The sequence below is a fragment of the Anticarsia gemmatalis genome, chromosome 9, assembly GCF_050436995.1.
Source record: "Anticarsia gemmatalis isolate Benzon Research Colony breed Stoneville strain chromosome 9, ilAntGemm2 primary, whole genome shotgun sequence".
Classification (NCBI taxonomy): Eukaryota; Metazoa; Arthropoda; class Insecta; order Lepidoptera; family Erebidae; genus Anticarsia; species Anticarsia gemmatalis.
Genome location: NC_134753.1, coordinates 1,873,446 through 1,890,731, shown reverse-complemented (window position 1 = coordinate 1,890,731; position 17,286 = coordinate 1,873,446). Strand labels below are relative to the sequence as shown.

The window sequence follows — 17,286 nt, the reverse complement described above, 5'->3', positions numbered from 1 at the left end:
GTATGTGACTTACTCGTAGGACAGAATTTTTATCACCTTGGAGGTTGAATTGATCAAAATCCGTTCTTAGCGAAATTTCAGCCCTATTTGTCCAGCGGTTTGGGCTGTGCGTTGATAGATCACTATGTCAGTCGGTCACCCTTGCGTTATACATAACATATTTATATATATATACTAGCTGACCCGCGTAGCTTCACTCACGCTTTTTTAACTATCTATAAACCTTTTCACAGTTACCAGGATGGACCAGTAGGATCATGACTACTTGCTTGCTAAACAACTTAATTCTTTATAGATTTAGCTTCAAAACCGACGGAGTTTCATAAAAACTTACACCCCCCTTTTCACCCCCGTTAAGGCAGAATTTCCAAAAATCCTTATTGTGTCATTCTTAATTTCTAACCATATAGCCAAATATTCATTTTAAACGAATTAGCTCCAAAACTAACGAAGTTTCGTACAAACTCCTCTCTTTCTACCCCTCTTAAAGAGCAAATTTCCAAAGAAAATAGCCTATATGTTAGCGAGGACTAATAGCTATATACTAAAATAAGTTTCATCAAAATCCGTCCAGTTGCTTTTGCGTGAAAAGCAAACAACAGACAGACAAAAGAAAAAAATCATATTTTTGGCTTCTATTGGTTGTATAAAGATTCCCCATCTTAGTTTTTCTTTAATATCTGAGGTTGTTATAAAAAATTTATACGAAAAATATTCTCAAAATTATTTATATCAATTACAATTATATCTCTTAATATAACGAAGTCGCGCTAAGGCATATCCGCCATTAAAACAGTTGCCATGACAACGGAATTTTGTTAATTCAATGTCATTAAAATGTTGATTATTCGCGACTTCGTTCGCCACCTGAATTTTCCCGGGAAATGCGTCATTTTCCCGGGGTAAAAAGTAGCCTATGTCCTTTCTCGGGTATCAAAATATCTCCATACCAAATTTCATGCAAATTGGTTCAGTAGTTTAGGCGTGATTGAGTAGCAGACAGACAGACAGACAGACAGACAGACAGACAGACAGACAGACAGACAGACAGACAGACAGAGTTACTTTCGCATTTATAATATTAGTATGGATATATATATATATATATATATGTATATATATATATATATATATACACGTTAATATGCAACGCGAAATATAAAAATATGATTACCAAAGCCATTAACTATATCTACATACAATAGGTGACAAATCACAAAGGACAACATCATATGGTATACATTACAATGTATTATTGCTAATGGCTTCCTGTAATTTGAGTCAAGATTCTTATAACAAAGCCAGGCGGAGTGCTACAAAGGAATATTGAATATTAAGACTCCGTTTAACTCCATAACACGTAACGCCTTAAAAAATAGACCTTTTGCGTCGAACTTAAAATCAAAAGTAATATCTGACGCATACTCACACGATGTATTTCTTATTTTAGTTTTAATTTGGACTCTGTCCGTCTTATTCTTTCTTCTTTGGCATTTCTTAGAAGCATAGTTATCTAAACTCTTCAAAAAAATGTGTCTTAGCACCACTGAAAGTCTTATGTGGGACTTATGTCTTATGTCGTATGTTTAAATTAATTCTTAGAACCTGCGGGATAAGTAATTAACAGTTAAGCAACCGAACAAAAATACACAAAAAAAATATTGATTACACGTAAAAGTTGGTCAGAGCATCAGTTTACAGATACATTAAGATTACTGTTGCGTTATAATTATGATAAATACGGCCCAACGGTCATAACCTAGTGTAATATCATTCATCTTATCCACCCAAAGGAGGTTAAATTAAGTGATAAGCGTTCTTTGGAGCAGAAAATCCGAAACCACGGAACTGGAAATACAGCCATTCAGTGAATTTTAAATACAAACGCTGAATTAAGAATATTATATCATCATCAGCTTAGCCTTTCTTCCAACTATGTTGGAGTCGGCTTCCAGTCTCACCAGATGCAGCTGAATACCAGTCTCTTAAATGGAGTGACTGCCTATCGGACCTCCACAACCCGGTTATCTAGGTTATAACACGGACAGATCAGACTTTCAAGCTTATGACTACTGTTAACGACTATCAAAGATCTATGAAAATGACAATCGTAGCTTAACCTCAGACATCGCACGGCGCGCCTGTTATTAACTGAGCCACAAGCTCCTCCGTAGCTGAATAAGTGTATTTTATACAAACAATAAAAATAGAAATTGCTGTCCCACTGCTGGACATATGAGAGAGAGAGAATAGTGCCGAAATAAAGTAGAAGATTCCTTTAACTATTAATATTATCATATTAGGCTTGACGCAGAAGCCTCGAACTGCTATACTATTTTGTGCCTATAATTATGTATGATTTCTAAACCTTCCTTAATTCAATTAATTATTTTTAAATTCTTATTTTTTATAAAATTTCCACAAAAGGCCCTAATAGAACATTGACCCGTCAATTAACGGGCACTTAAAGCCACTATCACAATAGTTGTACTAAACAAAGCCCATCTGCTACGACCTGTCACTCACAGTCCCACATTGTAAAGTATAATTTGTACTCATAAATAAACAAATATGTACATAAATTACAATATATTTCAATCAAAATTTGTCTGTAACACTTCATTATGTAGTATATTGGTATATAAGTGTTAGTGTTGGAGACATCCTGAAGGAATAAATAAGTAAACTGCCTATATACTTACATGAAAACATATTCGTCTTTTCTTATATTGGAAAATGATCACTTGCTTAAATGATGAGGGGAAATTATACTTAAGAACAGTATTTAAAGGAATGCAGTCCTCGAATTTCATTTGGTCAGAATGGCGGACTCGAGGCATAAACCCCTACCTTCTTCCCTTGTCCAGCAGTGGTAATGGAGAATGTTAACAAATTTTGATTTTTAGCACTCCTTATTCTTTGTTAAAAATAAAAAATACTAGTGAAAGAATTACTTCGATATCTCAATTAGTTTTCGATTTGTAAGTAAAACAAGTTGTAACCGCACGACGCTTGCTCTCGGGGACGGTGTGACGTCACTCTACACTACGCTCAGTCTGGCTCACACAGTCCGCTTGCGGTCGCGCGCTCGGTGCGTTGAAATTATACCTAAATACTTTTAAAAATGTTCAATTCAAATACTAGGAAATCATATGTTGTGCCTAAATGTAATTAAATTTTATGTAGGTAAGTATATAAGTAATAATAATTAACTTTATTTTTATTTTATAATGAAACAATTTCTAACCGAATTGATCGCGAATTTATTGATTTTACAGTGGCAGGAAAAATGTAAAATCAATAAGTACGCGATTATTTCGATTAAAAATTGTTTCTTTATAATATGCGTGATCGTGAATATCTAACTTAACTGACTCGCGCAACTTCGCTTGCGTCACATAAGAGAGAATAGGTCAAAATTTTCCCCGTTTTTGTAACATTTTTTATTGGTACTCTACTCCTATTGGTTGTAGCGTAATGATATATAGCCTATAGCCTTCCTCGATAAATGGACTATCTAACAGTGAAACTTTTTTTAATTAGACCAATAGTTCCTGAGATTAGCACGTTCAAACAAACAAACTCTTCAGCTTTCTAATATTCTAGTATAGATATCACAAATATGTATAGTATACTAGAGGCCGCCCGCGACTTCGTCTCCATGGAAACCCTTCCCGTGTAAATCCCGATCCCTCGGGAACTCTGGGATAAAAAGTAGCCTTTGAGTTATTCTGGGCCTTCAGCTACCTATATACTAAATATCATCGTAATCGGTTCAGTCACATTTGCGTGAAAGAGTAACAAACATCCATACATACGTATATATATATATATATATATATATATATATATATATATATATATACATACATACCTATATTCATACATTAAATATTGATTTAAATATTAAATATTGCTGGACAACTCACACACGGTCATTTGATTCCAAACTAAGCAGAGCTTGTACAATGGTAACCAAATAACTGATAAACATACTCATATACTACTCAATATATAGGTAAATTGACAATATAGATAAATTGACAACCAGAACAGATACTCGTGCTCATCACACAAAGATTTGTCCCGGATGGGATTCAAAACCTCCACACGCGGCGCTACGGTTATTGCGGCGAGGTGACCGCTTAAACCACTGCGCCAAACGTACGGAGTAAATAGTACAAATAAATAAATAGTACATATGTACATACATGCATACATTCTCACGAACTTTCGCATTTATAATAATAAAAAGGATTTCGGAGGCAACAAAATCTCTATTTGTTGATAAATAATGCGCAACCATTATTTTCATCTATTTTAGGTAGATTATCCGATTGCCCTTTTTCAAATCCTTCATCCTCTTTATTAATTGAATAATATTTACTATTACTACACTATAAATGTAATAAGCGGACGCAAACACAACAAAATACTGCGCAAGTTATTACACCAACAACAACGGCTGGCAACTTAATACTAAGCGGGACGCGGCCCGAGCGGCGCAAGTGTAGTATGACGTCACAACCACTCACGCGGCCGTTAGCGGGACTCGATATTTTTCGAAACTTTGAATGCTTATAAAATCAAAACTATTCGGTATTTTTGACTGAAACAAAAACTAGTTTATATGTATACACACAGGCTATACTGTGTCAAAATTTAAAGCGATTTGGCATACCTAGTAACATTCTCCATTAATTAAATATCACAAAATATTATCAGGTTACTCCAATTTCTCAAATGTCTGTTATTGTGTATAGCTGCAAAATGCGAGATTTAGGGCCAGTGACACAGCTTATGCATAACTGGCTACCATACGCGAGTATAAAAAACCAATATTCCATTTGATAAATAAACAAATTCAAAAGAAGTAAAGCCGCCATTAAAGCGTAAAGTTAGTAAAAAAACTGTATTAGCGCAATCATTGCAAAATCATACTACGTACTTTTCACGTATTTTCCATTAAATCGTAACATTCCCGTGCTCGTATCGTCACCACATTATGTAATAAAGCCTCCATTTGCATGATGTAATTGAAGTGACGACGCGGCGGACATCTGGCGGTACTATTGGAAACTACGTTAGTGCCATCTATCGGCTTATTGAGTTAACTAAATTGCTACTAGATTGCACTTGAAGACTTCAGCAATATTCGAAGACCAATTTAGGTGATAAATTGGTACTAACTGATCATTATTGGTTTAAAACTTTCTTATTTAACTTTCTTATACGGTTTTTAGGTTATACGACTAGTGATTCAAATCGGTTTAATAATTATAAAGAAATTGCTGTTTTGCTTCCCTATTACTTTTTTTAGGTATCGTTCTCGCACGTAATAATTCCAATGATTTAGAGAGTTTTTGAAAATGTGTGTACTTTTTTTACTAGAGCAGTACTCGACTAGACATATATTTCTGAAAAAACTTTTTCGAGAAATTTAACTCAACAACTTCGACTTACAATAAAATACATACATATGTTAAAGAAGACTTTTTGTTCCACTATATTATTATATACTTTTAAATTACACTAGTTTTTCGCCCACCGTTTCGTCCGCATTAAATTTCACTCCCTCCAGTGTAGAATTTCCAAATATCCTCTCTTAGTACTTTTCTACACCTAAGGAATATTCATACCCAACTTTCTACGCTCCGTAGTTTCGGATGTGCGTTGTTCATCAGTCAGTCACTCAGTAACGGAAGTTTTATAAATATAGATAAATAATTATTAAGAAGGTATTCATGTACATGTACCTATTATACAGCACAGCTAACACCATTATTCAATACAATCGTAGTTATATATTATACCTAGTTAAAGCTAAACTTTCTCAGTAATTATACAAACAGTAACCACGAGGGATATCCTAGCGTGGGCAGGATGTATTGTTTCAACAACTTGGAAAAGTTGTTGGCTATTTGTGTTGCTGCCCTACGGAAAAGGCTGTATTACAATGTAAATATTATCGTTCTAATGCTATTAATGAAAAGGTACTGTTGTTATGTGTAGGTGTAAATGGTGTATGTACCTATATTTTTTTATATTTGTGTCTGTTTTAAGGGTGGTGATGTGACATTTTGTTAGGTTTTAACAAAGAAATGGAAGACCTTCAGCTAAAGAGAATATTAAGGTAATACTACCGAATTCACGAATACGTAATTTTATTTCAAAATTCAGTAATTTGGCACAAACTGGTGGAAGATTTGGGGGTCTTTACCCAACAATGGGACAGTACAAGTTAATAGAAAACGAAAATTGGGCCTATTGCTATTTTAAGAAATACTTTCTCCTATTTATAAATCGTGTTGATTTTTCTAAAATTTCGTAATTTTTTACACAATTTTTATAAGGTCGAGCCACAACTAAATAACTTTTAGCATACATAATCTATGTATGTGTTAAATCATCATTATAAGCTATCATAGTAGCTGTGTTATCTACCTATCATTGAATAATAAACAAAACTTAAAAGGATTCCTCAACTTAACTTTCAAATAAATTGCTAAGTAAGTAGTCTGTGTCAGACATTGTACATCCTAAACAGAACAGCAACGAGTATTGTCTACTTCGCGCTGAGTTTAGAAAACGTGCTTTATGTCAGCGGCCATTATAAAACGATATTATATTTGAAACTAAGGTCTAGTCGGAACCATGTAATACTAATAAATCATTTCCATTGCTATGCAGGTAGATTACCCTGGCCTTTAGACTAATAAAGTTAATATATAGCTGTAATGTATGTTTCCGAAAAGATTCTGTCTGCGTAAAACGATTGCCTAAAGAAAAAGTAATAAAAAAATTGCGTCGATCCAGGCTATGTATGTATGTGACCAAATTTGATCAAAATCCGTTTGATGAACTTATGCAGGAAGAAAAAACTGTATCTATAAAAAACTTCCCTTAAAATTTTAACTAAAGACAAAGTAAAAACAAATTAGCTATAAGGTCAATCAAGTACATCACAACCCCCTAAATGCCTTTCTATCAATAGTTACAGCTTCGTTTGTCGCTTACGACAATAGAATCGGTGCTTCAATATCTTCAAGCACCTTGTAAAACCCTTTAACAGGTCAGAGGCAACATTTCTATGGTAAACGAATCGTTTTTCCACAGCAATTGCATCGTTTAACCTTATGTTGAAGAAAACTTCGTGTTTTTAGCACTTGATTTTAGGTTGTTCAGTCTGATTAAAAGAGTTTTAGAATTAACTAGCTGACCCGCGCAACTTCGCTTGCGTCACATAAGATAGAATGGGTGAAAATTTTCCCCGTTTTTGTAACATTTTTTATTGCTACTCTGCTCCTATTGGTCGTAGCGTGATGGTATATAACCTATGGCCTTCCTCGATAAATGGACTATCTAACACTGGAAGAATTTTTCTAATCGGACCAGTAGTTCCTGAGATTAGCGCGTTCAAACAAACAAACTCTTCAGCTTTATAATATTAGTATAGATAGAGAGTGTTTAACATTGTTTTTATGTTTCGACTGTGTTCCAGTCATTAAAAAGCAGCTCATTAATTGAAAATTAATTACGATGACGTTATGAAAATATAACACATTCCAAAATTATTTATAGTATAAACCACTTCGATATAGGTGTGTTTGAAATAAACCAAAAGTATGAATTTTAATTAAGAATTAATAATTATCAATGTCCGTTGCAGCCGGAAATTGGAATGGAAATAGAAATATAATGTGATTTCCGGGTTTGAGCCAATAATTTTATAAATTGTTAAATTTTATGCAAATTTTAACTTAAAAATATCATCAAATGAGATCAAGTACGCTGTGATTTATACCTTTACTTCCTAAAACGTCAATTAGTAAAATAATTTGTAGCACAACTTTTTAGCACCAACAATTTTATCTACAGTCAAAATAGTGACTCAAAATAATAACAATGTTTATTTTAGGCTGTATCTCTATTTCATGATTCATTGTTACTTAAATAACAATGACTCACTGTTACTAAAACCAACAAAATTATCAATAAAATACCAATCAATAATCGCGTCCTTCAATAGTAACCGACAGATAACACTATCAGTCAGGCTCCAGATAATTCAGTCCAACTCAAATTTTGATAGTAGATACTCGTATCAACAAACAAATGGTTGTGTCGTGTCAAATATCTTTGAATACTCCTGAAGGAGGCAAAAATATTGCAGGAAAACCTCTCAAAGGAATCGTGAAATATGAAATAGACAAAGAGGTAGCTTACAAAACTATATCTATCTCTCTTATTGGCAAAGGATATTGCACTTGGTATCATAAACACACTGTTAATAATAAACCTTCGAATAGTAAAGTGAAAATCCAAGCAAACGAAGAATATAAGGCAGGTAAAATACATTTAGTTAAAAGAAATAAGGATGAAAAAACGCCAATCAGTGTCGGGACTTACGAACATCAATTTGCAATAGAAGTATCAGAAAACATACCACCATCTTACAAAAACGAACTGTGCGAAATAAAATACCATCTCGTTCTGAAGTTTAAGAAGTTCGGATTCTTCAGCATTAATAAACAATTCAAACATAAAGTGCAAATCGCTGCTGCAATCCCAAATACGATACCCGACGACCCAGTTACAATAGGTTTGGATAAAACTCTCACTAAAATGTTCACCGATAATCGAAAAATAAATGTGAAAGTCAAACTCGATAAAGGTTATTTAGTACCAGCTCAAGCTACTAAAATAAATTTCTTCGTAACCAATGAAAGTGATGTAATGCCTAGTATAAAAACGGAATTAATTCATACAACAACGTTTAAAGATGCTAAAAATAATAAGAAAGTGCTGGAAAAAGTGATCGATGAATGTACGGTGAAAACGCCTAGTGTTTTAGAAAACAGTGTTGCTAATATGCATAATACGATTACCGTGCCAGCAGAACTATGTACTATAAGACATTCGACGATTATTATGAGAGAATTCAAGTTGAAATTTACTATGAAATTGCCGTTACCACATGTGAATGCGTCAATAGAAGTCCCTGTATTTATTGGAGAAAGAGAATTAGTTATAGAAGAAGTAAGGGAAGCACCTCCTAATTATTGGGAAGCTATGTACTCATATGATGACAAAAGCCAAGATTAATGGCCAGTTCTACAGCTTATTAATACGTGTAAGATAGTCTATCCAATAGATAAAGAGAAAGAAAATCTTTGAGTATAAGTGGTGGATCCGACTATAATTATATAATTGGAACATTAAAAACAAGTGTTAATAAATAAGTGATTCTAAAACAGATGTTTGGGCTGGACTTTGTATACGGACACGCTTGTTTGTATGCTTGTTAAAGTCTCTACGATACAAGAAAAGTTCTTAGTGTGGGAGTTGTTTGTAAAATAAATATGTTCTTTAATAAATAATACCTACATACTGTGAATGAAACGTTGAATGTAATTTATAAAGGACAAAATATTAACGGCGACACTGTGTGAGATTGAAATAATATCTTAATGTGAATATTATTAATCCCGCAAAACTTATATTCAAATATTGTATGTTAAATGTTATATTATTATTTATCTATTCAAGTATGTTTGTCCGTTATTTAGTTAGCAAGCTCTGCTTGGTTTAGAATCAATTACCGTGTGTGAGTAGTCCAATGATATTTATTTATTATTATATCTAGTTTGATCATATTTGTTATTATTTGCGATTGCAATTGATTGAGTCATTGTTGTGATTTTAATATGTAAAGGTTAGTTGATAAACTGTTGAAAATTTCTATTTATTTTTTAATCCATACTAATATTATAAATGCGAAAGTAACTCTGTCTGTCTGTCTGTCTGTCTGTCTGTCTGTCTGCTACTTAATCACGTCTAAACTACAGAACCAATTTGCATGAAATTTGGTATGGAGATATTTTGATACCCGAGAAAGGACATAGGCTACTTTTTACCCCGGGAAAATGACGCATTTCGCGGGAAAATTCAGAAAATTCAACGAAGTCGCGAAAAATCAATATTATAATGACATTTCATTAACAAAATTCCGTTGCCATGGCAACTGTTTTAATGGCAGATGCCTTAGCGCGACTTCGTTATACTAAGAAATATAATTTTTTTGAGAATATTTTTCGTGAAAAAAAGCATATTTTATATCATCACGCTACGACCAATAGGAGCAGAGTAGGTAACAGTAAAAAGTGTTACAAAAACATGGAAAATTCTGACCCATTCTCTCTTATGTGACGCAAGCGAAGTTGCGCGGGTCAGCTAGTAATATTATATATTAAGAATTAAGAATAAGAAGACTGCGTATATTTTTGTTACTCTTCATCAGAACATGGATAAAATAATTTAAAACATTCGTAAACGCGAATTACTTTTTTACCTGGATTTTTCCAGGTAAAAAAACCAGGCGAAAGCTACTACGAAACATGTTATTAAAGACACACATCGCTCCTTGAATACAAAAGGGCCACAAATCGAAATCTATAAATTTTACAGGAGAGCCAAAACAAATTTTTGAAACTGTTTTTTTATAACATTTCATATATTTATTTATTAAATATAAGATGTTAATATATCATTAGATGCGTATTTTTTAGCTCTATCTTTCTACAAAATAAACTTTGTAATAGCTGTTACCTTTTAAGAGAAAAAAGCATATAAGTCCCTTTTGCATTCAAAATTTGAACCAATATTATGAGAAATATGTCAAAAATTAAACACAGTTTTACAAATAAAAATGGTTAATTGTACTATTTTGGTAAAAAAACCGTATCAAAAAGTTTAATAATAATTACTAAGTAAAACCATAACTGAATAGACCAGGAAAACATTGTATTAAACAATCTAAATGAAAAAATCTTAACTTTTTATTAAGTAAGTAAAATTATTGAGATCAACTTTGTGCGTAACTTTCATTATTTAGTAAAATTAAACATCAATCATCATCATCAAACAATGGGTAACGTGACGAGTAGACTGAGTGTAGCAGGAGTATTAAAGAAATAAGATAATAGAAAAGGTTTTTGAGTTTTATAAGCCTTTATATTGAGCATTCGTGGATTATTCCAAAGCTTTTGACAGCATTACTCATTCCGCCATAGAATCATCACTTCATCCAATTCCTACTTAAAGATACTATGTAGAATCGAACCTTCATACATCAAACTCATCAAAGCAATAGACAACAATATCATTCCAAATCCAAAGAAGCGTAAAACAGGAAGACCCGCTATCTCCCAAATTACTTACCAGCACCCTCGAAAAAATTTTCAGGAGCCTGGCGGCAATCAAAAGGCATTGTTGTTAGTGGCAAACAGTTAACAAACATTCGTTTTGCAGACGACATTGTCCTCTTCTCTTCCTTTGCATTAGAACTCGAATCAATGCTCAAAGATCTGAACCTTCACGAGAAACCTTCAGATTGGACTGAGTAAGAACCGTACAAAAACACAGGTTATGACCAACAACACAAAACGTAGGGTCGAGGTAGACAGGCACGTCATAGACTATGTCGACGAGTACACTTGCTAGGGCCAGATAACCTCTTTTAACAACCGACGGGACAAAGAGTTGGACAAACGTGTCACAAGTGCCTGAAAGAGATCCTGGTCCAGGAAAGAGCTAATGAAGGGTAACCTTCCACTGTCACTGAAGTGAAAGCTCGTCGACATGTTTATACCTACTACCCGTCCTTACCTACGCTGCCCAAACATGGTCCCTTACGGAAAACCAGAAAGAGCCAGAGAGCGATGGAGCATAGTATATTATGCATCAAAAGAACAGCTCACGTCCGAAATTCTAAACTGCGCTCCCAAACTCGCATAGCCGATGTAAGGGAGAAGACCGCCTGGCTGAAATGGAACTGAGCCGGCTACATTATCCATATGCATTCGGAAAGGTGGACCCGCATATCTACCAACTGGATGCCAGAAGATGGTCATAGCAGACGCGGGAGACTTAAATGGAGATGGCGGGATGATTTAGACGCATTTGAAAAGGACTGGTCGGATCTAGCCCCTGAAAGAGGAATTTGAAAGGAAAGGGTACCTCTTTACTTTGCCTGCATCAAAATGTATTATTTTATTTTTAAAATTGTAACGAAAACTAAAATTATTATCATACCAAACGGTCATATTTCTGGCCTTCCCATTCTAGCACGCTAAAAATGATTATTTATTCCACAATAATTTAATGCAAAAGGGACGTATTTCAAAATATGCTACTGTTATATTACAAAATATAATAACAAATACTAGTGTTTGAATGCAAAACGGTCGTTTTCAGAAATATGGCACTTTTGTATTACGAAATATGGTAACAAATACTATAGTTAGAATGCAAAAAGGACGTTTTCCAAAATATGGCAGTTTTGTATTGTAAAATATAATCACATTAACTTGAAATTTTGCACCCAACACAGACATATTTTGGATTGTGGCACTTTTTCATGCAACTGACGAGCATTTGCGTTGAATCTCCGGGCGCAACTCACAAAGTGGCTGTTTTGCACTGACATTACCTGTCAAAGTGAGCTAATGCAAAAAGGGCAGTAAGTCAGTGCAGCCATAATATAAGCAAAAATGATGGGGGGTTTTTTTTTACTATAAAATATAGTCGGTTCAGGTGTCATTTTTGCAAAAAAACGATTTTCATTTTTTTTTGAGTTGTGGCCCTTTTGCATTGAAGGAGCGACATGTAATTAACCTTAATATGTTCTTATATTTTTATGTGACATGAATAAAACTTTTCACTTAAAATTTTTGTTATTTTATTCACGATATTTTTATACTTTTGAAACATAACCATGAGGTATTTATAACTAAAGTTGTTTTATGGCCTGTTACTCGTTTTAACGTTATCAAAAATATGAGTAAATGATGAGACCTTACATGTTTTATTTAATTTAATCATTTTTTTTAATATTAATAAACCCCATACCGAAAATGTAGAGGTTTTCTTCTAATATTGACTATCGCCTATTAACAAATTTTGTATGAAAATCTGATTAGCGCCCCAAGCGTACTTTGTCATGTGAAAGGTCAGTTTCACCGCATAAAAATAAGTTTTAGATAACCTATATTTCAGATAAAATGAGAGAAAATTAAAATAGCATAACTAATACTTATCCAGGAGCTATAAAACTAGGTGTAAACGTTAAAAGATTGGTTAATAGGCAGAGAATCGCTAAGGAATGTTCATATCTCCGGAAATAAACTCAAAACATAATTTGGCTTGATAACAGCTCAATTATATATTTTAAATGATGATAAATGAACACAGATAAAACGATTAGTAGTAATGAGAATGATACTAAAGATAATATAATTCTTCCACATAATATTGCCACTATATTTATGGCAGGCGCTTATAAATTTCTTGAATCAAAATTTTTACTGGAAATGAAATTACTGAAAATGGTAGCATTTATATTTTTTTACTGGTTGTTCATTCATCGCATCATTCAGCATCATAATAATAATATCGTTTATCAACCGGTTTTCCAGAAACTTAGAATAAATATGGTTTCGAAAATAATGTTCTGTCTATGTTTATCAGTTATTTGGCTACCATAGTAAAAACTCTGCTTAGTTAGGAATCTATCTGTGAGTCCATCTACATATCTAATCTGTGAGTGTGAGTTGTCCAATGATATTTAGTTATTATTTATTTATTTACTATATAATAATAATTGATAGTCTCATAAATGTCAGTATTATTAAAAAAATGGTAACGGTATTCACAGCTATACTTTGAATACTACTTACCATGATACCACTACAGACAAAACTACAAAGAAACCAAATTATTTATAGACGTAACATTCCATATAGTCTAAAAGGAGTCATTTCAAAGCTATTAAAACGCGGTAAAACGACTACATAATGAAAACGAGACAAAAAATGTACAACAAAATTTCTCATACAATTATTTATATTTTCACCGAACGAAATAAATTGTCTAAGGATTTGCATTTTTTCGATGAAATTTCTTAAACGGGTTCTTTTAGGCTTAAAGAGTACTTGGAAGGCTGTAGTCTGGGAATAAATTAGATTACTAAGGCTTTAGGCACGGCAGTGAGAGCCAAGCTCGTCAAATTGAACATTCTAACCTGATCTTACTATATTATTGGATATGTTAGGCCTGTATTTATCTAATGCAGATGATTAAGGTGACCTCAAGTAGAATAAGTTTATTCATTAGGCTAGCTAGAAATTTAAATATAAATAGGTGTTTTTCTATCCACACATTTGTGAATAGTATCTCAGAATTTTGTTGTATGCCCTGTATGTAGCAAAAGACTAGCTCTTATTTCATGGGGTTAAAACAGTAGATAGTTTGTAATGTAATTGTAATACGTTTTTCATACACCACTTTCTACACTTTTAAGTATATAACACACATGGTGTTACGTCTGTTCGCGAAAAAGAGACAAAAAATATTTATTTTCCTGAAAAACAACATTTCATTCTTATCTTTCAGGTTTACATTGTAAAAAATAAATGTTCAAAAGATAAAGTACAAAAATAAATTCTTATTTGCTCATCGTGCAAAAGTTCGACAATAATTTAAATTACAAATTGACAGGCGACGTAAATGTTCTCAAAAAAACTTGCCTGTTTTTTTATGTCTGCTGATTTTTAGGATTCCGTACCTAAAGGGTAAAAACTGAACCTTAAAATACTGCGGACACCGAATTACTGTGACTTCGCTGTCTGTCTGTCACCAGGCTGTATCTCATGAGCCGAGATAGTAAGGCAGTCGAAAATTTTACAGATAATGTCTACAGATAATGTCTCGCTTTGACAATAAATACTTAAAAACAGAATAAAATAATAGCTTAAAAAGCCTCGTACGACAAACGTGTAATAATGCATCGGAACCATTTGTCCGCGAATCCAACTCGCACTTGGCCAATTTTAACGTAATTACTATATTGATAAAAAGGAAATGAGGTTTTATTCGTAGTATAATTTCTCTTTCAAATTTGTGAAAGCTAATTTGCCTAAAATAAATAAGTATGCAAATGACTTGAGATTATTTCAATCATATCAAAAAACGGCAGGTGCTTTAATATAATTAATTTTGTTGAAATTGGATAAAATTATTCACTTATTATATTATTATTTGAATTTTTTTGAACATTTAATTTTTTATTTTTCCTGTTGTTCCTTAACATTGTTAGTCCTATGCAATGTCCTGACCCGGGAAATGAATTTAGGACCTCGTGTTAAGCAGTCATTTACACTACCTGACGCACCACAATTAAGCACAGAAGTAATTTGATCATATTTCAAGTTTCTCCGTGTCCAAAAAACAGATTTTCATCAAGTCCATTTCACGTTAAAGACTATTACATGATAACATTTCAAATAGCATCATAAAGTCCCAAATATAATCTCTAATACCTGTCAGGCCAATTCATATCTCTCCAAACTAGGTTTACGGGTTAACCCTACACAGTTCACGGTAAGTGGACTCCAATTTATGTGTAAAGGCCTAGGGGCCTTTTGTACCACAAATTTAAGCGAAGGACTAACCCTGTTTTGTCAAATATAATATAAATATAGATAGCGTTGGGTCTTGGGCGCCTGATTTTCATTTGAGCGTTATGAACATACAGCCTTTGTTATTATCTCATAGTTATATTAGATTTGAAACTAAATTGTCGGTCTAATTTTGTAGAGATAACGTGGATACTCTACTTTTGTTTGCCCGCGACTTCGTCCGTGTGAAAAGACTTCCCCAAGTATTCTGTAATAATACACGTTATAAGCTATTAGTGTACCAAACTTCATTGAATCTGTCCCTTATTATTAAAAAGTAGCAATCATTAATACTTACCCACTTTAGTTACTTCAGCATTTGTAATATAAAAATATGTAATAGGATTATAGAAGTTATAATTTTTTTACGTTTTTAAACTATCGCGGCTTGTACCAAAACGTCGTAACTTGTAAGTCGCTTGAAACATTGGGTACTGCATAAGATAATGTAGTCCTCACATTTTCACCACATAAACAAATAGTACTTTACATTAATCTGAAACATCTTGACGTAACGTACATACATTGAGACAAAGAGAGTCACCCATAAATTAAATTTAAATTAATAATAATTAACAAGTGTTGACGATGATGGTGAATAGGTAAATACATAGACACATAAACAAACTAACTAACTAACTAAACCACAACATGCGTCACGAACTCTTAACGCAATGTATTACACCTCATAATGCAACAGGAAAACTCTCAAACAACAAACTCGAATCCAGTACACAACGATCTACATAACACTGAGGACGTACAATTTAAAATGGGTATCGATTGTACAATAAAACTAGAAAAAAATAAAATTTACAAAAGTGGTGATACAGTGGTCGGAGAACTCAAATATGTATTAGATAGAGACACTAAGATAGAATTTATAGTTCTATCTCTCAAAGGTGAAGGACGAAGCCACTGGACCGGACCTAGTGGAATTAAATGCAGTGCTACGTACTTCTCAAGCACAGAAGAATATGTTAACGAAAACATCGTTATACAAGACACAATAACTACAGTCGACAAAGGTACTTACAAACATCCATTTGAATTTGTAATCCCTAATAATATCCCATCATCATTCAAGAAAAAGAGATGCAAAATTATATACAAAATTGTCGCTGTGTTTTCAAAAGCTGTCTTGGGTATTTTGGATAATACGAAGACGTTTGTTCGGATTATTGAAGTCCGCGGCACTGTAAAACCATGTCCCACAGAACCTATAAAGCACGAAATTCCATTCCGTCTTAAGAAAGAAAAGATCGACTTAAATATTGAGCTTGAAAAATCGCTAGTGGCTCCTGGAGAGGTATTAACACTGAAATGTGTCGTGAATAATGAAAGTAGTGTAGCAGTGAAAGGAATCAGAGCAGGACTTGTAAGACATACTATTATTAAAATGCGTAATAGTAAGAAAAAGAAGTCCCGGTCTAAGGCTTTGTCATTGTGTGAAGAACAAACTGGTCCAGCAAAATGTTATGATCGAACAGAACTGACTTGCTACGTCCCTACGCCTAATATCAATACATTTTCTATACAGCATTCGAAAATTTTAGAAAAGTCCTATACGTTGAATGTTACAGTAAGATTACCGATCCCATATAGAAATGTTTCGTTTAAAATTCCTGTTGTGATTGGAGAGATAGTGTGTGACGAAGAAGTAACGAAAGTGAACAAAGGCACTTCCTGGCAGTTTAAATTGAAAGCGCACTAAGTTCTATAATAATTTTAAGTACTTAATGTATTATACATCGTTATTATGTTAGGTATT

At 33.3% G+C, this 17,286-nt stretch overlaps 2 protein-coding genes across 3 annotated transcripts in view; both read left to right on the top strand.

Moving 5' to 3' along the window:
* GABA-B-R3 (gamma-aminobutyric acid type B receptor subunit 3) overlaps positions 1 to 17,286 on the top strand; it is a 180,032-nt gene that overhangs the window by 15,607 nt on the left and 147,139 nt on the right. The gene's annotated exons all lie outside the window — the stretch shown is intronic.
* Positions 16,083 to 17,234, top strand: LOC142975416 (arrestin domain-containing protein 5-like). Its single transcript, XM_076118234.1, has one exon. The coding sequence runs from the start codon at positions 16,207 to 16,209 to the stop codon at positions 17,227 to 17,229; it is 1,023 nt and encodes a 340-aa protein (XP_075974349.1). The 5' UTR covers positions 16,083 to 16,206; the 3' UTR covers positions 17,230 to 17,234.